At 28.1% G+C, this 27,802-nt stretch overlaps 3 protein-coding genes and 1 pseudogene across 3 annotated transcripts; 1 reads left to right on the top strand and 3 right to left on the bottom strand.

Moving 5' to 3' along the window:
- Positions 1–1,690: 1,690 nt before the first annotated feature.
- Positions 1,691–9,541, bottom strand: LOC145185840 (ubiquitin-conjugating enzyme E2-17 kDa-like). The gene is made up of 6 exons (XM_090079363.1): positions 9,221–9,541; positions 6,399–6,465; positions 2,864–2,895; positions 2,631–2,708; positions 2,433–2,538; positions 1,691–2,230 (listed from the first exon to the last, which is right to left on the bottom strand). The coding sequence occupies exons 1-6, from the start codon at positions 9,242–9,244 to the stop codon at positions 2,088–2,090; spliced, it is 450 nt and encodes a 149-aa protein (XP_089935489.1). The 5' UTR covers positions 9,245–9,541; the 3' UTR covers positions 1,691–2,087.
- A 4,637-nt stretch (positions 9,542–14,178) lies between these two features.
- LOC149891650 (uncharacterized) lies at positions 14,179–15,546 on the bottom strand (annotated as a pseudogene).
- A 1,563-nt stretch (positions 15,547–17,109) lies between these two features.
- On the bottom strand, positions 17,110–18,160 carry LOC145185835 (uncharacterized). Its single transcript, XM_080061867.2, has one exon. It carries the CDS (start codon positions 17,998–18,000, stop codon positions 17,182–17,184), a length of 819 nt encoding a protein of 272 aa, XP_079917993.2. The 5' UTR covers positions 18,001–18,160; the 3' UTR covers positions 17,110–17,181.
- Positions 18,161–20,007: 1,847 nt separating this feature from the next.
- LOC145188099 (uncharacterized) lies at positions 20,008–21,220 on the top strand. Its single transcript, XM_090077092.1, has one exon. The coding sequence runs from the start codon at positions 20,352–20,354 to the stop codon at positions 20,997–20,999; it is 648 nt and encodes a 215-aa protein (XP_089933218.1). The 5' UTR covers positions 20,008–20,351; the 3' UTR covers positions 21,000–21,220.
- Positions 21,221–27,802: the final 6,582 nt, after the last annotated feature.

Genomic DNA, 27,802 nt, shown 5'->3' with positions numbered 1-27,802 from the left:
CACACACACACACACACACACACACACACACACACACACACACACACACACACACACACACACAGAGGAAAACCTCAATGAATGGGACAGTTTTTGCAGAATGCTTTTTAAACGTAGATAAAATTGTTTAATATATATATTTAAATATGTTTGATAACCACCGACTCTTGCTCAATGATATAGTAAAACAAAAAAAAATGGATTTGCATTTGGCTATTGGTAAAAAGAGAGTTTTATTGGAGCATGATATTTGTCCCATTCATTAAGTATGTCTCATTGAATAAGACAAACATAAAAAATTTAAAAATAAACGTATTTAATTCAATCATTTTTCAAATTAGTTTGTTAATTGTAAATGTAGTTAAATATATAGATACATACATAAAGACCACACAAAAAAAACATCTTTAAATTTAAACATTTTAACTCTAATTAAATTTCAATCAAAGTAGAACTTTCTCATTTTAGAATATTATATTTAGTTATTTTTATTTAAGTAAAATATTGCAGTATAAAAGTGTGTAAATAATACTCATTACCCATGGGGATAAAAGTAAGGAACTGCAGCATCCCTCTGCTGAGCTGTAAATAATACTTTATTAAATTCATTCAACAGGTAGTACTTTGTCCCATTCAATATGCGCATCACTTTATCCAAAATTGATTAGCCACACCAAAAACACCATTAATTAAGCTTGAATGTTTTACTCACTGTAGTACTAGAGACTGCTATCTATTTAAGCATGGAATTTTATTTTCCATAACTTCAAAAATTGCTGCAAAATCAGAAAAAAAAAAAAACATTTTTAAAAATTACTTTTTACATTCGAAAACACAATTACATCCATTGTCATTACGGTCATAGAGCAATAGGATGGATGAGTCGGTCAGTTGAGTTCTTGTTTCTATCACTCTTTGTTACAGGAATTTGAATATCCTTACATCGATGCTTGTATAAGAATCTGAGTTTGTCCCATTCAATAATCGTCCCATTCATTAAGGTTCTCCCCTACACATAGCCACTGAGAGAAATTTTGGGTCCTGGGGAAGTTTTCTTGAAAGTCCTCTTTATGATCAATTTGTATATATATATATATATATATATATATATATATATATATATATATATATATATATATATATATATATATATATATATATATATATATATATATAATTAGGTTACTTTATCGATCTTTTTTTGCCACAATGAAAAAAATTTCTACATTAAAACTTTTAGTAATTGAAATTTTTTACCTATTTTTGATAACATTACAAAAGCTTTATTCCTAAAGTTCTATAACAATGCTTTAGGAATTTCTTTTTGAAAAATCAGAAATTTTAATGTGAACGTTTAAGATGAAAAGATTGGTTTGGATAACTCTTTAAAAATTTTATCTTACCTTGTGCGTAAACCTAACAAGGATATATATATATATATATATATATATATATATATATATATATATATATATATATATATATATATATATATATATATATATATATATATATATATATATATATATATATAAATAAAAAAAAGCCTTTGCGGTTTTATAATGTGCAATATAAAGAAAAAACTTAAAAACATTTTGCTTAAACAAAAAGCAGTTGCATTCCTTCATAGTAAACAAGAAATAGCATTCCACTTTTTTTCAACACTTTGAAACACCAAAAAACGTAATCGTGCTGAAAAAATTCGCATTTTTTTTTTTCTTCAAAACACAAACTTTAATTACAATATTTTAAATGAGTTAAAAATAAATCTTTAAAAAGTTGCGCTTTTGAATAAATAAAAGATTTTCTAAAAAAAAAAAAAAAAAAATCGAGTTTAGTGTAAACAATCTACTCTAAAGATCTGAAAATCGTTAAGAAAGAATACAAAAAAGTAAAAATTACGAGAACAAAAAGATACCAAGAAGACCAAAATTAAATTAACGAAGAAAAAAATTGAGAAATAATAAGTTTCAAACGAGTCTGAAATAAAAAAGTGTTTCGCTCTTTTATCGCGGAATTCCGAACAACAAGCCTCACAACAGCAGCAGATCTGATTACAAGAACAAGTGTATTATTTTTTCTAGTCTTTATTGCATAGCATAGCGTCTCGTCCATTCTTTACAATTGTCTGTATATTTCTTTCTGTCTGTTTTATACAGCCTTGCTATATCTGGGACTAAAGGATCTTCAGGATTTGGATCCGCCATTAAAGCACAAATAGATAGCAATACTAGAAAAAATAGCAGCAAATTATTGCAAAAACGGATTAAGAAAGAACTTTCTGCTAATAATATTCAAACATTAACTACGACAGTTCAATTTTAATTTAGAAAGTTAGAGAGCTTGAAAAAACAAACACAACTTTTTCATGTTATAAGATAAAAGTTGAAAGAAAAAAAAAGTTAACTAAGAAAAAAAAAATCAAAAGTAACCTTTTGAAACAGTTAATGCAGGACTCCATTGCGATCTAAGTATATCAAGACAGATGCTACCATTTGAATTTATATTTGGATGATATATTTTTGTTGTAAATGAAACCTGAAAAATGAGAGTGAAACCTATGAAGCATTTTCAATAAGTTCCACATATGTATCAAAGTAAACACACTAGTCCTCTACTTAAAAGCATACCTTAGGCGGTTTAAAAGGATAATCTGTAGGAAAATGTATAGTAAGAAAAAATACTCCACCAGCATATGGCGTATCTGCCTATAAACAAAAAAAAACAAGAAACATACTTTACATCTAAATATAAAAAAAATTAGTTTTCTTATCTCTTTTAAAGATTAATCCAAATAATACATATAAAATTATTTACACTAAAACTCCTTAAAGACTTTAATTTTTTCAAAGTTTAAACTTACTGGCCCCATTATTGTTGCATGCCAATGAAACACTACAAGAAAAAAAAAGTAGAGGAATTTATGTGGTTGAAGAAAACACAAAGAATACATTTCATTTGATTCGAAAATCAGTAAATGCTCTTCAATTATGAACATTTAAGGGAAAAAACTTAGAAAAATTGCTTTTAGTTAAAAAATATTCCTTTAAAAAAAGTAATAAGTTGTTACTTTTAAATATATTATGTTTAGTTAGAGGCACAATTCCGCACAAGTAATTTTTAAAAAGTATTTTGAGTCAAGTTATGAAAATTTTAACTCAATGTCTGAGGAAAACTTATAATATTTTTTAAGGACTAGAAAAGTACTTTAAATTTTTTTATGTGTGATTAAGCAGAATGTTTTATTTGAAATTAAAAGAATATATAAATTAACATTTAGACCATTTATGAATTTACATTTATCTGTTTTTAAAATCTTAATGGGTTTTTATAAACCAAATGAATTTATTCTTTTCAGCAATACGCACCCTGGAATCATAAGCAAATGCATCATCCATGCTTTGTAGAATAAAATGCACCACCTCCTAGACAAAATGTGAAATAGAAGAATCTTCATGAATAGAATATAAGTTAATATAATCTGCAAAGGTTTTTTTGGGAAAAGACAAGTAAAAACAGTTGCAAAGTTAGCAATGTCTTTACTTTTTTGTTCTTTTGAAAACACTTTTTTTTTTTTTGAAAACATAACGAACTCATTTGAAGATACTTAACATAAATTAAAGAGATCACCTTAAATTACTTTAGGTAAATATACTTTGGTTAGTTTGCTGTATTTTCAGATATTTTGTAGTTTATTCAAGGGTGAAATGATTGGCACAGATATAAAAGTTAGACTTTGCCAAACCAATATTTCTTTTAATACGCAGCTTTTAAAATCTTTATAACTAACTTTTTATGCAGTAAATTGTGCAGTGCTGAAATTATTTTTTTGCTTAAAAAGTTGGGAAAACTATTAAAATTGAGTTTCTTTGATTTAAAATATGAAAATAAAACTCAAGCAATTTTATAAAACTAATTTATGTGTAACTGACAACTATGTAAATAATTGTCTTGTTAAGATGACAGTTGTGTTATATGAATATTTGAATATACTCTTGTCTCAATTTTTTTCAAATAGTCATAAAAAAAAAAGGTTCATTTCAGTTAAATATCAGTTCTAAATTTAGAATGTGATTTTACGTATTGAAAAAAGGACTTTAATATGAACAAAAGATGGTCAGTAAAATTAAAATTTTTAAACTAATCCAGTTCAAACTTCTGGATGGCTTTTTATTGCAAGAAAACACAATTTATTAAACTATTTATTGATTCAATTGCAAAATTGAATTGTTCCATTACCATCTTAACTTTTTTTTTTTTTTTTGATTAACACAGAAGTTCCAATACTTAAATTGCAGCTGGTTTGTCTTGTTTTGTTCTTTTTTTGATTAACACAGAAGTTCCAATACTTAAATTGCAGCTGGTTTGTCTTGTTTTGTTCTTTTTTTGATTAACACAGATGTTCCAATATTTAAATTGCAGCTGGTCTGTCTTGTTTTGTTCTTTTTGTAAACATAGATAACTTTTATTACCAATATCTTTACTAAATTCTTTTTCAGTTTTGTATGTAAATGTTTTCCATATTTCAGACTTGACCCATTTTAAAATTTGGCAACTTTAGGGGAAATTAAATTATGAATATAGAGTCTTAGTCTCATTGAATTCTGTCAGAGTTCAATGATTAGAACTTGTTTACAACTAAAAGTTTCTAGAGAAGATACTTAGACTTACTGCCTAATTTAGCATAGTGAGATTTAATGACTCTAAATGTCTAAATATTGGTTGTTTTTTTTCTTTTGAACTTATGTTCTTTTTCTTATGAGCTCTTAAATTGCTTTTGATACATCCGGAAGTGGTTCTTTTTGCCAGGGCTCTTTTTACTACCATACTACTGTTGTAAGACACCCAATTTTGCACACGAATAATAGGTATCTGAGTGAGCATTTCTCTCTACATCTTTATTAAACTTTCTTCTTCTAAACCATAATTTTATTTCCTTTGTTTACACCATTCTTTTTTTATACAAGAAAAATTTTGACCTGTTTCTACTTTAAATTTCTAAACATGTGTGTATATGTATATGTCCTGACCTGTATTCACTTTAAATTTCTTAACTTTTGTGAATATCAAAAAATGTGATCAATATAAACTGTCTGTTTGAATCATAAACAGACAGTTTAAATTGATCACATTCTTTGATATTCTAAAGTATTGCAGCACAAATCTTAGATAACTTTAAAAGTTTTTCAAATTTTGTGTTGCAAAGAATCTTTAGAACCCATCAGTTATTTTTTCTTTGTCAACTATTGCAAATTCTAAAGAAAGTATAAAAAAGTATGATGGGACTTTTTTAAAGTGGATGTAATTATTGTCTAATCAGGAATTGTAGTCAGCATCATATGATTGCACATTAATACAACATAGCATCTTACTTTTAGTGACTTCATATTGCACAGAAGATGTGAAATTGCCAAACACATCAGCTTCTGGTACTAAAACTTTATTTGTTTTCTTTCACTACCGTTAAAAATTTCATTACAGATGAAATCGCGTCATCAATGTTAAATTGAATTTGCATAAATTAAATGTAACAACTTTCTCCTCCTTCATTAGGATAGCACAAGTTGTTACAGTTGCTGCATCAAAGTACAAAAAAACTGCCTGACCAACAATGAAACAAAGTTGGTCATTCCAATGTGTTCTATGACTTGCAGATTTTTTTAAAAATTATTTAAGAAGAAACAAACAACTATTTGATGCTTTAGCAGAAAGTACACAAAAATAAGATTAAAAGATAACACTATTGTAAGAAATTGCATTTAAGTTCACAATTAATATGCACAAAAAATAGTTTAAGAGCATATTTGACAAAAAAGATAAACAGCTTTTAACTATGCAAGGAATTCAAAAAGTGTAGTCTGAAGATTAAATAATTCTGTATTCAGAAAAATTCACTACAAGCAATTCAGAGTAAGGTAATAATTTACAAGATAGGTTTTATAAAATTACTTACACAATAAGTAACTAAAAGTATAAATAATTCAGAATCTTGTAATTCAGAAAAAGTTAAATATATCATAATTTCATTTGTAAGGTTATAGATAAAGAACCCCTTTTTAATATCTACAAAATTTTAAATCTATTTAACACATAATATAACTATGGAGTATATAAGAGAGCTACTTTCTATTGCTTTTACAAGACAGAAATGTTTGGTTAAATAATAAAATTTATGACTTAAGTATTAACGATGCATTAAGGAAGATCAGATATGGAGGTAATTATTATATTAAAAAAACCTTTTTTCACAAAAAAGATGAGTCAGACATTGAGTAAATGCTTGAGGAAAAATGCTTGAGACTAAATGTTTGAATATGAAAGTTTAAATAATTTAGGTTTTCTGTAACTGAAAGGTGAACAAATATTTTAAATGGAATCTGAGTGAATACTTTACTTACAATCAGAATCTTGCACTGGTCCTGCAGAACACTGAGCAGGTGGATCAATTTTAATATCTTGGTATTCCTAGAGGAAAAAAAAATTTTTATAGAATACATGAAAATATTAGGTAACATACAAAACAATAAGAACATCCAAAAAAAATTGCTAAGCAATAGGGTCATTTCCACACCGAACATGAATCAACACTTATTGCAGGTTTTCAAAACACAACAGGAATTTTGTAACAAGAAGTCATTCTTTTTTATATTTGTATTTTATGTATGAACAACATGACCATGCACTTCTGTTTGAAAACAAAGAAACTGCAATACACTGTTACTTTTATGAATACAGCAGATTTACTGTCCACACATAAGTAACTGCAATTAGAAGGTTCCTAAGCAAGCTTAGCAAATTTAAAAGGATTGTGTAAGTTTATTTCTAAATTGAACTTAATTAGGTAAATAAAACCTGAATAATTTTTAATATTAACAAAACTGCTCATAATTATAGTGTAAATGTAGTATTTTTAAATGTACAATAAGTATGAACTAAAAATATGTGATTCCATACTTATTGTATTGTCCAACGAATGGTACATTTATGCCTTTTACCATTAAAAAAAAAAAGAATATTGTATCTAAAATGGCACAGCGAAAAAATAAGATAAAAACTGGTAGCTGAAAACATAGATTTCAGTATACAGATAGTCAATTACACTATGCTATTGATGCTGTTAAAAAAGGTATATTTGTGTACACAGTAAGCAAGATGTTTGAAAAACTTTACTTTGGAAAGTTTTGCTCTAAAAATGGAATAACTATTGTTGCTTTGTTCCTAAATGTAACACATATCTTGCTGCCACTTAATGTAGCTGTTTTTGAGCCAATGAAAGCAAAAAGGAAATCCTTTTCCCAACAATGGGGCATTGACCATGAAGGACAGAAAATAAACAAGGAAAATGTATGAGTAGCTTTAAATTCATTCATAGTCAATATTTTATGGCAAATAATATCAAGAGTGGTTTTAAAAAGACCAAAATTTTTCCATTCGTCACTAATAGTGTTGACTACACAAAAATTGTTCAAAGATTAGCTGTGCTAATAGCAATTGACTCTCCAACTACTTATTTAGAGTAGAATCTTTCAAATGTGACTTTATCAGCTTCCTCTTGCATAATCTTTTTTGAATCATGCATTCATTTAAGTATTTTAGAGTAATTCAAACAAGTTAATGATCACTTAGGTTGCAATGGTAATCCTGAATACCTGCAGCTACACTTTTGAAAAAGAGCCTTATCTAAGACAAGTAAAACCATAATTTTATCTGATGACATACAACAGAATAACAAAAATTAAATGGCAAAAACAATCATTCCAAATGTCCAAGCAGGAAATAGAACATCTACCTTCAGTTGTGACATCTGAAATATAGCAGTAAATTCAAAACAAAAATGTTACAAATGCATTAATCTTTCTTTTGAAAACATGAGTACATTATAAATCAGACACAAAAGCAGATTTTAGGATATACAATAAGTGTCAACACTATATACAATAAGTGTTAAACACATACAAGACAAGAAAACTGTGTTTCAAAAGTTTGATCAAAATTAGTACATAAATGATTTATGTTTCAAAGTGAGAACAATTTTAAACAAACACTTAAAATATTATATTTGTGGTTGCAAAAATTCATTTCTAATGCATTCGTACTTTTTTAGTAATCTAACATACTATAATAACTTTTGTTAAACTCATGGTAGGTGTGGAAACAACCCTACCAACAAAAAAAAAGTCAGGTTAGCCCAACTTAATATCAAAAACTTGTTGCTCTTAAAATATAAGAACAAAAATATAATATTAGGAAAAAATTCAAAATTGAGAAGATATACACAACAACACTCAAATCACAAGTATTTGCAAACTTGTAATTCTTAATAATACTGAACTTGATATCTCTAAAAAAAGCTTTTTTCTTTTAACACAGTGCTCTACTTTCATTTCTTTTATATTTTTTCTTTAAGCTTTTAACAATTTGCAAAGCATGGCAAGTATTGCTTTCTAATGACTCTATTAAACTAACATATTCTTTAAGTTCGTTCTTCATTTTTTACCAATATGAAGAAAAAATTAAAACTCACCTGCTTTTATCACACCAAAATAATATATAAAATGATCATTGATATCAGGACGTATAAAATTAACAAGATAATGTCTTTTAACTGTTTTAACAAATACCTTTTAACATATGCATTACTAATATCAGATCTCTAGAAGATACTATAAAAAACTAATAAAAATCTGAATGCAAAAACTAATAAAAATCTGAATGCAAAAACTAATAAAGATCTGAATACAAAAACTAATAAAGATCTGAATACAATAAAGAATAAAACGTCAGAAAATGCCACAGACTTGAGACTGTTTTCTTTTTTTTAAAAAAAGATTTGGTACTAAACTCTTTTTAAAGTAGATCTGGTATTATCTTAAACTATTAACTAACTTCTTTTTCTTTTATTTTTGTTAATTTGTAATAAAACAGAGGAAATACATTTTCAGATTATCTAGATAAATAAATGATCATCTAGATGCCCTTACTTAAGGAAAAAAAAGGTTTCAACTTAATTTTCACATATATTAATAAGAAACATGATATATAATTATGAGGGGGAAAAAAAGCTATATCATTGTAATGTAATAGCATTTTCGTTTTTTTAGTTTTATGGTGATACTTAACTGATGTAATGCATAACACATTCGTATAACACAAGGTCTTTGTTATAAGTTGTAAATACCTAATAAAACTAGTAATATAATCTATAAAACAATCTAATTACCTTATGAATCCTTTTCATAGCCATTTTTTTACTTATTACTCTTTCTTTAAAAAATGGTTGGTTAAAAGTTGGTTGTTTCAGCCTCAAAATGCAGTCAATTTAAACGCGAAGTTAAGTTTAGTTGCTACTAAGATTAAAAAAAAAAAATGAAAATCTCCACCGTTGTGCATACTTAAATTTAAATCATGGGTGGCTTTTTGGTTGCAATAAAAACCATTAAATAACCAATTTCGATGGTTTTCTTTTGATAACTCCAGTTATGTAATTGGTAAATCTACCATTATTTTTTTAATATACTTGTTTATCCCATAAGGGATTTCTAAAGGTTGATTTTGCAGCTTTGACGGTATATCGTGGGTTATTCAAGTCTAAGAAATACTGTTGAAGTGAATATGGCCTAGTTTTATACAAATTTAGTGCTACAGCTTCATTGTTAAAAAATGTTTTTTTTAATTTTCAAGAAAGCAAACGCAAAGTTTTACAAATAAATTTTTTCAAGTTTTAAGAAATCTACTTCGCTATCAAATTGACGACATTTTTTCTAACTACCACAAATTAAACTAAAGGATTCGATAATAAGCTTGAAACAATTTTCCTTGTTGCAGGAGACACCAAAGAAATGTAAAAAAAAAAAAAATGACTTTACATTTCTCAATTGGTGTCCAGATAATTTACTGGTTTGCTCAATCATCAATAAGTTGAAAAAAGCATCAACAACTGCCCTACAACTTTTAACGTCATCTTCGATGCGCTTTGTCAAGTTAAACAATAGATTTTTTTGTTTGTTTTTTTTTGTTTTTTTTTTATATTTGGAGTCTTCGATTCTTTATTAAGAAACGTTTTCAAGAAACTCTTATCGAAAAAAGCAAGTGGAATACAAACAAAAAAGTCTTCTTTTTTTTTTTTTTTGTATAATTTTCAGGTATTTTCATTAGTAAAATTGGATTTCAATGAGATCCACAAGAAAAATTTTTAACAGTAAAAAAAAAAACCTAAAAGAATATTCATGAATACTGGCAAAAAGCAATCCGTAATACGGGTTATGGTCGGTCTGTTACTTAAATTATAGTGGCTGTTTTCCACAATTTAAAGTTGCGAAACCTTAACTAATGCCATTTTAGAATAACGCTTTCAAATTGAAAAAATTAAACCATCTGTAAAATTAAAATAAAAAGTATGCGGAGGTAAACTAATTTACTAATTATTTAACATTATTTCAGTAATTTACAACTGACATAGGTCATATCAGCGTAAGGCAGGACCATTTTCCTCGACATTACTAAGTTCAACACAATAGGTTTTTAGTTACTGACACGAAATAATAAAACTTCATCATGCTTTAAATTGACGAAAAAGTAAAGCTAAATACTTGTTATATTTTTTATAAAATGAACTTTAGTTAATAAGATTAATACGAAGCGAACGTAAATTATACATGAGTTATTATTTTTTTGGTATCCACTTGATACATGTTTCTTTAAAAAAGGAAATTGTCTTTAAAACGTTAAATGCACACAACTAAATAAATTTATTAAAAATAACTAAGCAATTGAGTACAAATACGTTTCAAACTAAAAAAAGTTAATTTACAATTAAACATGTGTATAACAAATTTTAAAAAATATATAAACTTTGATCTTTTATATTGCATTAATGTGTCATATGACAAACTTAAAATAAAAATTGTAACAGATAAGTAGACATATCTGGACATAAGAGCCAATTTGTCTTAACTCCATTTTTGGTGAATGAGTAAAATACAAATTTGATATCTGTCGCATATTCCGTCTGGGCCATATAGCCTTCTAATCGTTATTTATTGCAGTTTTACAGGAAACCACAAACAAATAAGTCTTAAATCCATTTTATGGGCCAAAAAATTTTAAAATAGCTTTTTCACTATACTATCACATTTATACTTACAATGTACTATCACATTTAGCTACCAAAAATGTTTTAAATTGGCTTTTAAAGGTTACGTTACGTTCATAGTTTTTAACGTGACATAATTTCATGTTTGTAAACCAAGCAGCCGCATACGAGACTTGTAAAGTATGTTCAATACAGACCATTTTTATATATGGCCTCTTTGTTTCAATAGATTTTAGTAAACGGTAATTTCCTACAATTTACTAAAAATTCCTTTTGTAACTCGAAATTTAATTCTCTTAAATATTTTGACACTAATAAAGGACCTCCCTTCCCCGTTTTTGCCTTAATGGTGGTCAGGAGAATATTGTTATCTTTACTAAGAGTAATCAAGTTTTTGATGAAGACCTTTTACCAGAATAATAAAATGTAAAACAATGATTTACATGCATAAGAATTTCTTCTTTTTAATACATATAAGAGTTTAACATTTATAAGAATTTTTCTTTCCTAAAAAGTGTTGCAAATGCAAACTAAGCTAGTTAGTTAAATCACCTTATAATATTTAAGTAACTCGATATTTGACAAATGCGCAAAACTGCAATATTCTCCCATGTTTTTAAAGGTTTTTAGTTGCGACCACCCGTTTAAAAAGATTATTGTTTCGTAACATTAAACATTCTTTTAACAAAATAAACATAAAGTAGTTAATGTAAAAAAAGGAGTGTTAGAGTTACTAAAAGATTTGTAAATTGGCCTTTAAATTAAAGATTCAGCAGCGTTTGGATTAGAAAAAGAATATCATTCACGCTGTTATGATTATTTTTGTATATTTAACATTTTGCTTTTATAGTAAATTTAATATTTTTTTGCCAACATAAAGTAATTTTTTTTTAGTGTAACGATATCCCACAAACCTCCCAACTGCGCCACCCACCTCTTGTTATTATTTTCAACCTACTTGATGGTAATGCTAAGAGCTATATTTGGATTGGGCTACCATTGTCTAAACGCTTTGCTGAGGACTGTTATTGATGGGTTCATTTGACTATTTGACTAATAACTAATAACTGTTATTTCTGAACCCTAGAAAAATACGGTATGGGGAATTCTTTATGAACTTGATATTATTTTCCCATCTAACTGCGAATCATACATTTTACAAACTCCATTCCCTTTTTATACAGCTTTTAAACTGCGTCATTTTAACGCGTTAAATATATTAAGACCTTACATGCATTAACACCTACATACATTACCACCTACACACGTTAACACCTTACGTAGATTAACACGCTAATTGCATCTTGAAGGCTTTATTCACGACAACGGATGCAAAATCAAATTTTGAAGAAATGAGAAATACTTACAGCAACCATGTCAAAAAAAAAAGCGGATGGCAGCAGTTGGTCAGTCAGCAGTTTATCGAGGTAAGTCGGTATTTTAGATCGAAGTCTTTCCAAGGATTGTAAACAGTCTCTTTAATATACTTATAAAGTATATAAATTGTATTCAAAACAGTTTTACCTTCCCAGTGGGCATGCATCGTCCGCACGACGTCCTAAGGGCGATGCATGTCCACTGGGTTGGGTTAAATAACGAACAAACTTTAGTAAAACATGTTTAATATTTTTGTAATTGCAGTTTGATGATTAGAGGTCAATTACTTCTGATGATTGCTGGTCAATAACTTTGGTCATTGACCTGGAATCATAAGACGATCTCTGTATTAAACTATGTAATAACTAAATACAAAAGTATGGAACTTAAGTTCCATACTTTTGTATCTAGCCATTGGGTAAATTAATGATTCAATAAAAAATGCAACTTTTATTGAATCATTTAATTATAATCTCCTTAAATAAAGAATGAATGTACTAGTTTTCTAATTGCATTACAAGTAATAACCTAGCTCAGCTCATATTGTTCGTACGTTTTAATTGCCTTTTTTTGTTGGTGCCTTCCACCTCCTTTCCACAATCCTTTAAACCTTTCGATGCTTTGAAAAAACTGAAGCATAATAATAAAAAAATTCGAAAGAACTGTCAGCTTATGCTTTCAGTTATTTCATTAACAAGATTCTCTCTTTTTTCTCTGTGACAGCATAAAAAAATTCCCCTTAACTCTCCACATAGTGGACTGGATATGAAGTATCATATTAAGCGTCATAACTACATAAGATAAATGTAAGTTAAAGTAGGGTAATTTCGGCGTATTAAGCTATTTTGTTGTTTATAGAGAATGGTTGCTATAATAACGTTAAAAAAATCATGCATATCAATGTCCTGCAGATAAATCTATTAAATAATAGTTAAAAAATTTTTTCAAACTTACAAAGTTTTATGTAAAATTTGTTTTACAAAATACTCAAAAATGACGAAATTAGCGACCTAGTATGGTAATTTCGGCACAATGATACGGTAAATTCGGCATACTTAAGAACGCATTAATATAATTAAAATATTATAAACAGCTATAAATCTGCATTGTATAAAGTAATTGTCTCTTAAATGGAATTTGTTACACCTAATTGGCATTTAATTAAGGGCGTTGCAATTGCAAAGATTCATATTTTTTGAACCACTTATTTTAGTAAAGTATGAATACATCACCCAAAACAGAAACCTTATTAGAAAAATGTGCTTCCAAAGTAAGATTGTAAATAAAATTATTACTAATTTCTATGATTTCGATAATAATTTCAAAATTCTGTTTAAATAAGAATTCATGTTTACAAGCTCATAAGTAGTTCATAAATAATATTTTACATTACTTCAATAGTTAAACATAAAAAAGTAAAATACAAAGTTCAAACAAAACTTTATAAAAAGAGATTTATTTAAGAAAGTTAAAAAACAGTTTATCAATATATGACGTTCAACATTTTTTTATAGAATCAGTGTTTCATACAGTCATCACAAGTAAATACTTTTTTAGCATAAACACCACACATGTTTCATGCCACCATCTACAGCATTTATGCCATTTTTCCCAATTATCCTTTAAATATGGATCGACAGGATCCCCATAACTGTATTGACACATTGCACAAAGTTGTTTGTTAATCGCACCTTTAGCATCAAGGTTATTCAAACACGTCTTTTGATGTGTAGATATATTTTCTTTAATGCACTTTTTACGTGGCTGCTTGTTCTTATATTTCAAAGTTAAAGATTCCTCTAGCTGAGATTTATATGGTGATCAAGTAATTCTTTCAGCATGATTTACCCCCCTTTTTATACCTGTTTGTTTGGTATTTTCAATGTCAAGTCCAGCTAGTGATCCAAATGTAACACCATGAGGTTGTGAGGTTTTATCAGAGGTGGCTAATTCTAATGACATCTGAAGTGTAAATGATGAGTTTGGTGAAGCAGATTCTAAATAAAAATGTTTAATTAAAAAAGGAGAATAAAATTAGGCAACATGTAAATTACAAAAAATTTGAACTATTTTTTTAAGAAATATTTTTTTAGGCTAATAAAACAACAAATAAGTTATTATTTTGCTTGATTTAAAAAAAATTACATTTGTGTTTTAAATAAATGGTGGAAGATGATAAAAATAATACATCTTTTAAAATGATTTACCTTTCTGAGAAGCAAATACACATTCTGTGACAAAATTAATATGATCTAAATCTTTAGCAGAGTCTACCCCATTTTTGAGAGTAGGGTGCATTTCAGAGGTAGTATTTGGTTTTGAAATTTTTGATACAATATACAAGTGATAGTTAGGGTTAGCTGCAGCAAAGTCTTCTTCAGTAAATACATTTCTATCAAATGGATATATTCCACATTTTTTAAACCCTGACTGACAATTTTGAACAGTTGCAGCTTTCCCATAAGCTGTTCCAAATAATTCACTAACCTCTAATTCAGTTACAGGACGACCTGGATGGTGACGAAACCAAGGACCAAATTCTTGATCATAGAATATTTTGAGGCTTTTAAAAAATGAAACATCAAGTGGTTGCAGTTTGTGCGTGCAGTGGGACGGAAGTGGTAATATAATAACCTTTGTCTCGCGAGCTTTTATAATAACACTAAGATTTTTTTATGATTTGAATGTCCATCTAAAATTAGAAGAAGTGGTTGGTTTCTTGACTGTGGCTGGACTGCTTGTAAAAAATGATCAAACCGTTTTTCAAACAAATCAGTTGTTATCCACCCATTTTTGCTGCCACCAGAAATAGAACCGATTGGGGTTTTATCTAAAAATTCAGGCCTCACTCGAATACGTGGATAAACTAATATTGGAGGGACAAAAAATCCGCTTGCTGATTGGCAACAAACTATTGTGATTGTTTTTCCTCTTTCGGAGCTTGTTAAGCCACCGACACTATGTTTTCCCTTCAGGGCAACAACTTTTCCTGGTTTATGGCATATAGACAATCCAGATTCGTCTACGTTGAATAAGTTTGATGGTGGAATAATCTGCATTTTATTAGCATTAAACATTATTTTTTCTAGTTTATCATAAAAACGAATAACTTTTATTCTATTAAAACCAATGGCTCGATGCAATGACGTTGATTCAACAACTCTTACGGAGAGTTTATTATGACGTTTCAATAAAAACCCTAAACTATTCTTTTCCTGCTGACTGAGTTGCACAATTAAACTTGTGAATAATTCCATTTTCTTCACAGAACTGGAATACCATTTGCTTCACATCTTTTGGAGACAGACCAAATAGTCTCTGTGACATAGTCAGAAGAACATCAGGAAGTTCTTTTTCTTGAAAAGCTGAGAGTGTTGTTGGGTGTCCTGCACTTAACTTTTAAACACAATTATCAACAGACGCTCGTTTTGCCTTAGTATTTTATGTTATTTAGCAGCAGGATATTTTGAGCAACCATCAACTAAAACTGCATTTACTGCTAGTTTTAACGATTCATTTGACCAATTACCATATTTTACACGTTTTGAACCCATTATATGATGCTAACACACAATTATATATATATATATATATATATATATATATATATATATATATATATATATATATATATATATATATATATATATATTATTGTATATAATAAATTATTAATTTATTATATGCATATTATTATATATGACATAAATTTGATTTATATTGTGGGGAGCTATTATTTCATTAAGTTTCACAGAGACACTAACGAATTCTATTTTTTACTAACTCGTTATTATCTTATTACTATCTGATATACTAAAATCAACTTCTTCTATACATAATATTTCAAACGCTTATTTCCATTTTGGTTTCAGAAAAAGCACAGGTCGGCAAAAAATTAAAAACTACTTATATGGCGAAATTATCTCCTTAGAGCAGTCCTTTGGGAAACTTTTATATCTTGTAACATACTTTAAGTTTCATCTTATTGTTGCTCACATTTTATTCAGTTTATATTTTTGAATAAAATAAATAACAACCTTTGGTAAAAATTTCCGAGAAAAAATCATTTATCCTACATTTTTAAATAGGTGAAAATGTTAAGAAAAAGTTAATAATCATAAATTAACGTACCTGTAATGTAAAAATAAAAGTTTAAAGCAATATTTTCAGGAAAATTGTTTATCTTGCTACAATACCAAACTATGATTTTAATATTCCAATAAATAAATTTTTTTAGGTGTCTTTTGAAGGAGTGCCGAAATTATCTGCCTGCCGAAATTTTACCCCACTTTACCCTAATTATCACGTTTATGCGTAACGAAAAAAGAAATGTATTAAATTGAGTTCAGTTTTAGTTTGTTTGGTTTTATCGACGAGGTCTTTTATAATAAATACACGTATGAACTATTTTTACCTGTTTTACTTTATAAACTTAACACCTCCCTCGTCTTTGCCCCATTACTTTTATTCTAACTGGCTATCGCGGATTAGCCTTATTCAGTCCAACATATCATATTAATTTGTTGTTAACTAAAATACTAATCCAACGCCGGAAACGCTTTTGCTACTGGGTTTTTCTCATTTAAAAAGCCCTGAAATTAGCTTCAGTTGAGAATGCCACGAGTGCTAGTGTTTTAATGAATTTTTTTTTGAAATTCATTACGAAAATTACAAAGTTAAAAAATGCAATTAAAAATTTTCATTTTTAAAGATTATTTTATTGATAACCCGACGAGGTTCATATGGTCAGTATTCTTAACTTTCTTTATACATGTAGCTATAGAAGCTTCTTTATTTAAGCATTGAATGTCAGCTTCACTGGAAGATTTTTTAATATCAGAATTTGTTTTAAGAAATGACTTTGCGTTTGGTTTCGGAATACACAATGTTTCTTTTTGTTTAAGACTTTCTTTAGTTTTAACTATAATTGACACTTTTTGTTTTGTATCTCGTCTACTCTCATCATTTGTATGATCAGTTGGTTCAAGAGATTTTTTAATTTTAATCCTCTCGTACTTTTTATCCTTTGTCGTTTCCTGATCGCTACTGTTTACAGTCAATTGGTCATTTGTATTTACTCTTGCGTTTATATTTACTTTTCTGGGGCGAATTCTACCAATTGTCATACTATTACCACCTAATGTGTCAATGTTCATGGCCATTTCAACTAAAAATTTTAAATCAGGATTTGAACAGACATCAATGGGTAAAAGGCCAGCATGGTTTTTTGAATGCAAACTTCCGCAATTTAGTATCAGATATCTAGTTATGCTAATATGCCCGTACAGACAAGAGTAATGCAACGAAGTGTTTCCATTTAAATCGGGTGTTTCTATACACGCTCCTTGCTCTACAAGCAAACGCACTATATCTAAGCATCCTTTTTCGCAGCATTCGTGAAGAAGTGTTTTACCTTCCTCACTACGATGTTCAAAATCTATTTTTAGTCTATGGTACTGCAGTATCACTTTTATTTGTGTAGCATCCTTCTCATTTATTGCTTTATTTAACTGTCGTCTTATAGCCAACATTATGGTTAACTCTTCAAAAACTAGTTTCACATAAAATGAAGTACTTCCTCAATAACAATTTTCTACTTCTGTAATATACCAAATTACTCTCCTTTATGTTTTAAATGCTTTTAAAATCTAAGGACAATTTTTTTGGTTAAAAACGGTCGTTCCACATTAAGCCGGGAAATTAATCAATAGACGCTAAAGCCAACCGTGAATAATTTATTTCTAACTTAAGTAAAATACCAGCTAAATAATTAAATATTTAGAAAATTAAATGAACTTCAAGCTAGGTTATAATAGTGTGTTGTAGGATATATTCCATATTTGAAAAAGTGAACATAAATATCAAAAGTAAACTTTAAATAGAAAATAAATTTCTATTTAATGTTTACTTAATGCTTATTATGTTTATTTAAAATTTAACGTTTTTTATTAATTTTTAACTTTAGTTTCTTATTCTAAATGCTTTGTGATTTTTTAAAAAAATGTCAAAGTGAAAAAAATTAAAACACTATGCAAATTAAAACTTAAAGAAATATAGAAGCACGTGTTATTATCTATATAATTATGCTTATCATAAAATGGATGCAACTTCACTTTATGACAAATATAATAAAATATTTTTTTCATATATCTTCAACTTTCGCAGGGTTAAAATGAAGTAACAGACCTAAATTTTGGTATATCTTAAGTACTCTAAATTAGCGGATTTTGCGGTTCAAGCTGGAATGAAATTGACTTTCGCTAGTTTCAACAACTGTTGCAATAACACCTACACAGAAGATTGCATCTGTGATGCCAAAAAATATATATCAGTGTCAAAAAATAACAATATCATTTAACAAACACTCGGAAAAGATTTATATTGTACTATTTTAATAATTGAGTGAACTGTCCAGTCTGCTACCCAAAAATGATCAAGTTGCTGCTTCTTTTCACAAAATTCACTAAAAGAAACTTATGAACTACCATCGCAGTTGTATGAAAAATTAGTGTTCTATCTATCTTCCTTAACATCGTGATTTATTTTAGTTTTTTAAAATTTGATCTTTAATTTTTTTTAACTATTTATTTTTTTAAATTAATTAATTTTTAAAATTTAAAATTTAATTGATTTTTTAAAATTTGATCTTTACACTCAATACATATATATATATACATATACATATACATATATATATATATAAATCTTCAAATTATTATATCTTCAAATTCAATATTATTCATTTGAAAATTCTTAATTTTAAGCACGAATTATTTCAGTAAATTGAAAACAGACATTGACATTTTTTTTACAGATTCATATATACCAAGTCAAAAAAATATTGTTTAAAAAAAAGATCGTAAAATCCGTCTTAATCCAAATGCTTTTTTTAAATTAAATTTTAGATGACCGAAATTACATGGTTACCAAACCAAGCTGATATTATGTTGAGGCAAACTTTACTGGTTGTTTTAGAATGATTCATCATTCTTAGCCTTAGCCTCTTGCTAACAAATAAAATGCTTCGAATCAGATTAATAAAGGACACTACCATGTATCTTGATGGAATTGAAAGTTGGGGAAAAGTTGGAAACTGAAGAATATTGAAAAAAGTAAATAAAGCGTCACTAAGAAAGAAAATCCACTCGAGACACAGGTTTCATCAAATATTAGAAGCACATTTCATTAAAGATATATTGAATTTAAATAATTTTTTCTTAAAGTTTTCATTTCTGGAAAATGTGGTAAAGACTTTTCAAATTTTTCCTGTAAAGAGCCACAGTCTAGCAACATAATATAAGATACATAAAATCTACTTTAATTTTGTTTTAATATTATGATTAAATATTTCTTGTCTGAAGAGTTATATAAAGCAGAATTTTTGCTTCTATAAGAAGTAAAAAAAATAGTTTCAATTTCAGTTTTTTCTCGAAAAGATAATTTGTCAAAGACAGTTTGAAAATTTTTTTTAACATTTTGGGTTCTCATTTTAAGAATAGTAAATTTTTTAGATAAAAAAAAGATTAGTATTATTTTGCGTAGAATAAAATTTCAATACTAGTTCGACATTTTGTTTTTGACGGAAAATACAGTATAACAAAAAAAATTTTTCGGGTAAAATGAACTTGGATAAAAAAAATTTTCCACCTTTGAATAAAAAAGTTTTTAAGTCTGGTGAAGATTAATTGTTTCTATGCCGCGTTTGTCCGCCGTTTTTCATTAAATCATTTTTTTTAACGCTTTAAACGAATAAAGATGGCCATTATGCTTTGGACCTGGATCGAGATTAACGGTAAACTTTCATATCGCAACAAAGATTTTATACGACATAAAAACTGACAAAATGTTTTAAAAGAAAGTGTTTAGTTTGAAATAATAAAAAATGGGAAGAGTTAATTGTGTGATTAGAGGCTGCTCTAATAGTACATATAAAGCTAAAAAATGGAGTAGGCAAGTTTGTGAGATACATCGTCCTTTAAAACGTATGGAATGTCAGTGTGAAATGCCTGTTAGACTTTACGCTTTTCCAAGCAAACTTCGTAATAGTGACAAAAGGGAAATATGGGTAAAGTTGACAGGTTTAAAAGGTGCAGATGGTGGGGTATGGGAACCGACTCCAAGTGATGGAATATGTTATGAACATTTTGTTGACGGAATACCTACTTGTGACAATCCTAATCCTACTTTAAAAATGGGTGAAGGGTTACCTCAAAGATATCGTAGACAAAAAAACAAGTGTAAAGATGATGAAACTCGAATTCGACATTCTCTTGAAGTTTTAGCACAAGTTGCAGCAGAAGTAGAGTTATCTAAAACTGGAATTGATCTTGTTAAACAGAAAAACTTTCTTGAAGACCATGATTATATCAATATTAATATGCCTCCAGATATTGCTGGAAGTTCATGCATGTCCTGTGAAAAATGGAAGTCTTTATATCAAGAGCTATTGCGAAAAAATCAAGTACTGCAAACAACAATTTTAGATCTTCAAAAGAAACATGAAATTATTGTTCAAGTTGAAAAAGAGTGAATTTATTTAACTTCTATGAGTTAATTAACATTTTCATCTAAGTCAAACATACAAACATATAAACTTTTGTATTAATTGATAAATCTGCATTGATAAATTAAAGTAAATTGGTACATAGAGTTGAGTGCTGGGAGATCTAGATTATTGACAGCTCAAGTTATTGTGGTATATAATAATTGTATACATGTAATTATGATACATAATTGTGTTTTGCATTTGTATTTCTCATGTTTCTTACTTTATATTTATAATTCTGCGCTAAAGGTGTGACGTACATTAAAAAAGTCAAAGCAACTAAAGATTTGAATAACTGTAAAACTGACTTTTAGTGATAGTTTTAAAATAATTGTTTGCTGGCATAAGTTTTAGTTGTCAACTCACAGAGATAATTACAATTTGGTTAAATAAATTTGAAATAATGCTGTTGTATATAGCATTATGTATACTCACATGGCATTACGTATATTATTTACAAATTAATATAAGTATACTATACAATATAAATAATTATATGCATGATATAAAGTTTTGAATTTCGTTTTGTAAATAGAATATTTTATGTATTTAAGTTGATAAGCATTATTTTTACATCTAAAAAAAATTTGATGGTTATCATAATTAGTATCCTTAGGCTACTGATAATGTCTATTAAAATTGCAAACATTTTTTTGAAGTTTATTTTTGCGGATTCAGTTCTTCTTTTTATTTTACTTAGCAATGTATTTTTTTATCTTTTAAGTTTATTGTAAGTAATAAATTGTATAGAACTCTATTTTAAGCAAAATGTTTATCAGAGATAAAAATTCATTTAATAATTTTTTTGTTTTAGGATTAAGTTCTAATTTTTTTTTTGTTTTCTTTTTATTTAGCTTGACATTATTTAATGTAAGAAATTCTCTAGGTACTCAAGACTCAATATTTAGTATGCATTTACATACACAACAAAAAGTCTTAAATGCTCTTTGATCAATGTTGTGCTGTAGTAATTATAATTATGCTTCTTAGAAGGAAAATGTTGATTCGGTTTTTTTTATAATATAAAAGAGAGTTTTGAATCAACTCTAAAGCTGCCTTCCTTTTCTCAAGAAAGCATGATAAATGTGCCTTGTTGCAAAAACAACTAATTGTATTGTTTTCCAGGACCTTGGAGTTAACTAGATTATTCAAAAAAATTCAAATAACAAGCAGAGGGGAAAGTTGTAATTTTTATTATTTAAAAAAAGCCTCCATTTTAACGAATACCTATTATTATTATTAACGTTTTTTTTAAATATATATTTTTTTGTCTTAGCGGTTTTCTTTCTTCTGATTGGCAATCATAAATTCGATTTTCGGGATTCTAACGCTATTCTGATGTTTTAGAATATTTCTTTGACGTTCATGATATTACCACCCTGAGAAAAAAGACTGGGAAACTAACTGAAATTTACAAAAGTCTTTATTTTTAATCATACCGTATTTTAAAATACAATCGCAGTTTACCTATGAAATTTAAAGAGACAGATTGCGTACAATTTTTTATTCAAAGAATTGCTATACATTCTATTGAAATTAGGTGGTTGTTTCGAAGAAATTGTCAGTCTAATATTTTTCATTTTATGAAAACATCTTTTTATGAGATAATCATGTTTCATAAAACAAATATCAAGTTTTTGATCGGTAATTAAGTTTGTATTATAGTTTGACACATTACGATGTTAAAATTAAGAATCGATGATAATTATTAATAACAACTAAAACAAGATTAATCGTTTTTATCAAACAGCCTCAAGGTTTTGATACGCTTTCTCAAATCATTTTTGCATTTTTCAAGACCATAAATAAACCTTAAAAAAATTTTTTTCATGTATTTGAAAATTTAAGTAAATGAAAAAAAAAAAAAAAAGAAAAGTGAACGGTTTTGCAATTTTGTTTCTTTTGCTTTTTATTAATGCTAAAAACAAAAAAAACTTTTAAAGAGGTGTGGCTTCTTGTTCTACAGAATTTTCTAATCTAAATTTGTAAAATTATTTTCAAAGATTTTTATCTATTATTTATTTATTTTTATTAAAATTTATATAAGTATGTCTGAGCATACTTTAAAGTTCTCACCTTTTGGTAAATAAAGTTTTTTTTTCACAAAAAATTGACTTAAAACTCTCGAAATTAAAATTAAAATTTACTAAACAAAAAGTTTTGTAAATTTTAACCAACGATAAAAAGTTTTCTCTTTTCAAAAATTGAAATTGCTCGAGAAAAAAATGATGAGCGGAAAACCGAAGAAATTTTTAACGCTAAACTACTTTAAAGTAGAAAATATTTTAAACCAGGCTATATATGACATGATCTAACGCGCTAAAAAAGATTCTGGTCATAAAAGAGTTTAAGTAAGTGGTCGTGTAGCCAAAAAGCTGAAGAACATCAAGAGGCTAAAAACTATGTTCAACGACATGAATTGAGTTTCTCAATGACAACGGATGCAGCCTCACGATGATCAACACGTTGAAATAGCAATACTCGCAAAAATGAAAATATGCTAAAGCAATTCCCATCTGTTGCGACAGCCTTTTCTATCGGAATCTCTAAGGAAAGTCTAGCATCATTGAAAAAGATTCTTACTTCACTCTTGTACAGAGTACATTTAACAAAAATGATTATTTCTACTCGAACTACATCGCACAAACTCCTTCCGGCAAAATTTCTGGAGTATTTTGAAAAGAAAGATTTAGGAGAAGAACCGAAAGTAAGAAATTTTAATCAACTCTGTACTAAGATAAGTAAATGCATTAAGGAAATCAACATTGAGCTCGTAAAAGACTTGGCAAGGTCTATTTGCCTTCTAACCAGAAGAGTTTGGTCAAAAATGATTTTTTACCAGACTCAGTTTTTAGGTCCAGTTACAGTTTTTTGTGCTCAGCTTTTTTGTATCACGTCTAGTTTTTGAGATGACATGCGTTACGTTTAAAGGCTAGTCACAATTAATGATATTATTAGATCCATAAAAGATATTTTTACCATCTCTGCATATCAAACTTGACTTAATAAAGTACTTTGTGAAAACAATAGGAAAAGTTAATTAGGCTGGATTTCAATATATGAAGCAAAATTTTCTAAAAATCAGTGCAGCGAAGTTGAAAGAAAGAATTTTTGTTGAATTTCAATTTAGAGGCTTTTTTCGAGATCCAAATTTCAAAAAATTCTCTAACAGATGAAGAAAAGGATGCTTGGCTTTTTACTAACTTTTTTGGGTAATCACAAGCTAGCTGGATATTCAAGAGGTGCTTGATTCATGTTAAAAAAGTGGGATGTATGATATCTTTGAAGATAGATGAAAGTCTTAGTGGAGTGAGTGAAAATGATAAGCAAGGCAAATTGTTTCATCAAGAAGTTTTGGAATTCAAGCTAAATGGGTGATTACTACTGGATTTCTACCTCAATAACCCAGACAAGGTTTTTAAAAGAAAATCATACTCGTTACATATTATTTCCCGCTTGCAAGTTTCTTGATTAAATTTATACAAACTTATAAAACTTATGCGATTACCAAAGCAAATCGTTGTTGTGTCAATAAGCATAAAAAACCTAGATGAATGATCAAATGCTGAACTATAACGATGATAATTCTGTTATAGATAAAAATTTACCTACCTTCCAATCGGCAGAAAGTGTTCGAGTTTATCAGGAGAAATTTCAAAGTAGCAAATTACAAATGGGATAGATGGCATGTTTTAAATGATTTTCTAAACTCATCAAACAGTCACCTAAGCTGAATGTATTCGGATACTTTTTTGGATATATCTTCACTCATTAACCTCTTTATTTTTTGATATTATTTTTATAATATCAATATTTTTTAATACTGCTTTTTTTATATTATTATAGAAAGACTGAAGAAATATTTTAAACGGGTTTTATAGTAAAACGTGAGACACTAAATTCGTGCTAGTTGATTATTTTGAAGTACTTTAAATGTATAAATACAATTTTTAGAGATTTTTTAAATGCAGCTTACTTTTATTTAACCATTATGAACTATAGAAGAGTATCTTCTTCTCCTCAATAGAGCCAACCGACCCTTATTTTCTCTCCTAAAATTAACATTTGAAAATCAAAAACTTAGAAACAATCTTTTTTCCGTTGATTTTAAATTTGATTGACAATAAATCTTCAGCAACAGATTTTGTCTGATAAGATTGAAGATAATACAATATATATCTACAATATAATTTAAAGTTGATAAAAATTTAACGTTGTAAAAGTTTAAAAACTTAAGTCGTAAAAAAGTTGTAAAAATTTAAAAAAGAGGTAAAAGTTTAAAGTTACATATAGTAAATCTAAAATATACATTTAAAGTTGGAACGTTGATGTATCATGCATACATGGTCCATCCGTTGTATGATAAGACAGACGTGACATAGATGTTTGTAAAAAACATTGAAATCACGGAGAGGAAAAGCGCTTTGAGCTAAAGAGTTTGTTGTAATTTAGATTGATGTGCGTGCAGCAAAAAAAGATCACCAAAGGTTGTTTTAACAAATGCATACAAAGCACAGTCAAAAACAGGTGATGAAAAAGTCAATTTTCAGTATTTAATACAACTCAAGAAAAGAAAATATCTTTATCAAGCAATATGCTGGCTTCATGCTACTAGATCGAAGGTGAAAAGAAAAACAGAAGAAAATTCGAAGAAGCATTTTTCTTTAATCAAGACTGTGGAAATAAAAATGTCCAAAACTTATTTTTGTGATAATTTGTATATTCGTATACAACGTTCCTGGAAAAAAACGGCTCAAATACTCCATCGAAACTTAAAAGGTAAGCGCATTTTCATGTATTCTGTCACATCATTACAGAAAGAATGTGAGTAAACTCGTGTTTTCCCTGTAAATTAGTTCAATGAAAGAAAAGTGTAAGGAACCTGTGAAATTTGAAGTAAACCAACGTATTTTTTGGACCGACCTCAATTTACATTTTCTCAAACCCGATGAAGATAAATGTGATTTGTATGAACGCATAGACGGGTATAGTTTGTGTAGGTAAAAAGGAAGGATGTATTTTAGAACAGGAGTTACAGGAGAAAAATTGAAAAGACAACATAAAATAAAAAAGCTTCACGGATGATCAGGGAAATAACAGGAAAATATAGATATGTCTTTTTATTTGGAGAATTATTTTTTTTGTCAGACATAATTCATTTGAAATGAATAAGCCATCTTTGCCAAAGAAAACAAAATATGTTTCTGCGCAGATATTAAAGGCCTGTTTTACGAGCTTAGTTTGAAAATTTAACAGATTATTAGAGACTCTTTATAGATTTTTGTAAGAATTTTTCATAATAGCAATGTAAAGCCATCTAATCCGGTTGCACATGTCGTAGGAGACCTATGAATTTATTAAATCAATAATCAAAGTGATGCATTAAAGCAAATATGCCTGGATTATTTTTGGAAATCTTGATAAATCTTATGCCTCTGGGGCAGAAGTGATAACAAGGCTCGCTATGAAGTGAAAGAATGACCTCCTCAATCTGAGTTAGTCGTAGGCAAGCAAAATGTGCAGGATTAAACTCTTGTGGATTCACTAAAGATCTATATACCGTCTCTTCATGTTAAGCTAAGGTTAATGAAATTTTTTATAAAAGTTTTGAGTCCAGAGAGGAAGGTTTTTCAATGTCTTAAGGAGATGTTTTGATCAATGTCGACTCAAATTTTTCGAAAGAATGGGTTACAGAATGTCATTTATCATACATTACCTGAACTCACATCTGGAATTTTACCCTCTAAACCTAGGTGCAGTAAGTGACGAACAAGGCGAAATATTCCATAAAGACATCTTAGCAATTGAAACCAGGTATCAATGCCAATTCGATTGGTTTTTGTGTCAGGAAACTAATTACCGCTTCAAATGTAATTCAAAATCCTTAAAGCACTTTTAGTTCCTTAGACCTCAATAGGGGTTGTCGAATGCCTAGTTGACATTATACCTATATTTCATGCTTTCTTGTGTTTTTAATGTACATGTTACATTAGACTAATGATTAAATAATACTCGATATGTGTAATTTGGGTTTTGTTTTTTTTTTAAATCTTTATAACTTTTTTGTCTGACATGATGGGAATATCCTAATTTCATTTTTGTAATCAGCAGGTCAGAATTAATACAGAACACATCATTTTATGGCAGAAGGTTTAAACTTTTTGACTTGTGTAAACAAATGACCCGCCGTTCTTTTTGTTAAAGATCTTTAGAGTTTTAATGCTGAGTCTGGCAGAAATCATTTATTTGCGAAATAACTTTGTAGAGCAATTAAGCTAAGAAGTCAATGGAATAAGGATCTGCGTCCCGATTTTGAACGCAAGTTTCAAATTCCGTTGGAATCGGATTATTTTTTAAAAAATTCCGACATCACTGAGTTTTTTAAAAAATAATCCCACTCTGACGCAACTTGCCATCAAACGCGATCAAGAACCAGAGAACAGAAAAAAACGTCAACTGCTCGAAAAAATTTTTCGACACAATTTGTTGCGATAGCATTCAGAATTCTGTCGCTTACCTTGATTAGTGTTGTGACTCTTGTTAGGTCACATGATAACGATGCAACCTAATTATATAATTAATTTTAGTTTCTCTCTCATACTTTCTTGTTTCTTTATCTTCTTCAAGTAGCTAATGCATATATATAAATACAACTTAAAATAGTATTTATTGCGAGTACTTACAAATACCATACATTTTATCCTTCACCTGTTTATTGGTGCAACAAGGTGCATTGTGTTTAAGATAATAATTAAAAATTGTTTTTCTGGCGCCTCATTTAATTTGTA

The sequence above is a fragment of the Hydra viridissima genome, unplaced genomic scaffold, assembly GCF_058129835.1.
Source record: "Hydra viridissima isolate aposymbiotic clone 2 unplaced genomic scaffold, HvirCarnegie_v1 scaffold_2, whole genome shotgun sequence".
NCBI classification, from domain to species: domain Eukaryota; kingdom Metazoa; phylum Cnidaria; class Hydrozoa; order Anthoathecata; family Hydridae; genus Hydra; species Hydra viridissima.
Note: the sequence above shows the minus strand (reverse complement) of the source record. Positions and strands in the feature narration are given on the sequence as shown.

Bases quoted from the DNA above. Each gene is read 5' to 3' on its own strand.
- LOC145185840 (XM_090079363.1), bottom strand. From the start codon at position 9,244: ATGGCTATGAAAAGGATTCATAAG. The intron at 2,709-2,863 runs GTAAGTTTAAAC...TTTTGTTTATAG, and splicing joins ATGCAACAATAATGGGGCCA to GCAGATACGCCATATGCTGG. The intron at 2,231-2,432 runs GTTACTTTTGAT...TATTTTTTCTAG, and splicing joins TGCATTAACTGTTTCAAAAG to TATTGCTATCTATTTGTGCT.
- LOC145185835 (XM_080061867.2), bottom strand. From the start codon at position 18,000: ATGTTGGCTATAAGACGACAGTTAAATAAAGCAATAAATGAGAAGGAT.
- LOC145188099 (XM_090077092.1), top strand. From the start codon at position 20,352: ATGGGAAGAGTTAATTGTGTGATTAGAGGCTGCTCTAATAGTACATAT.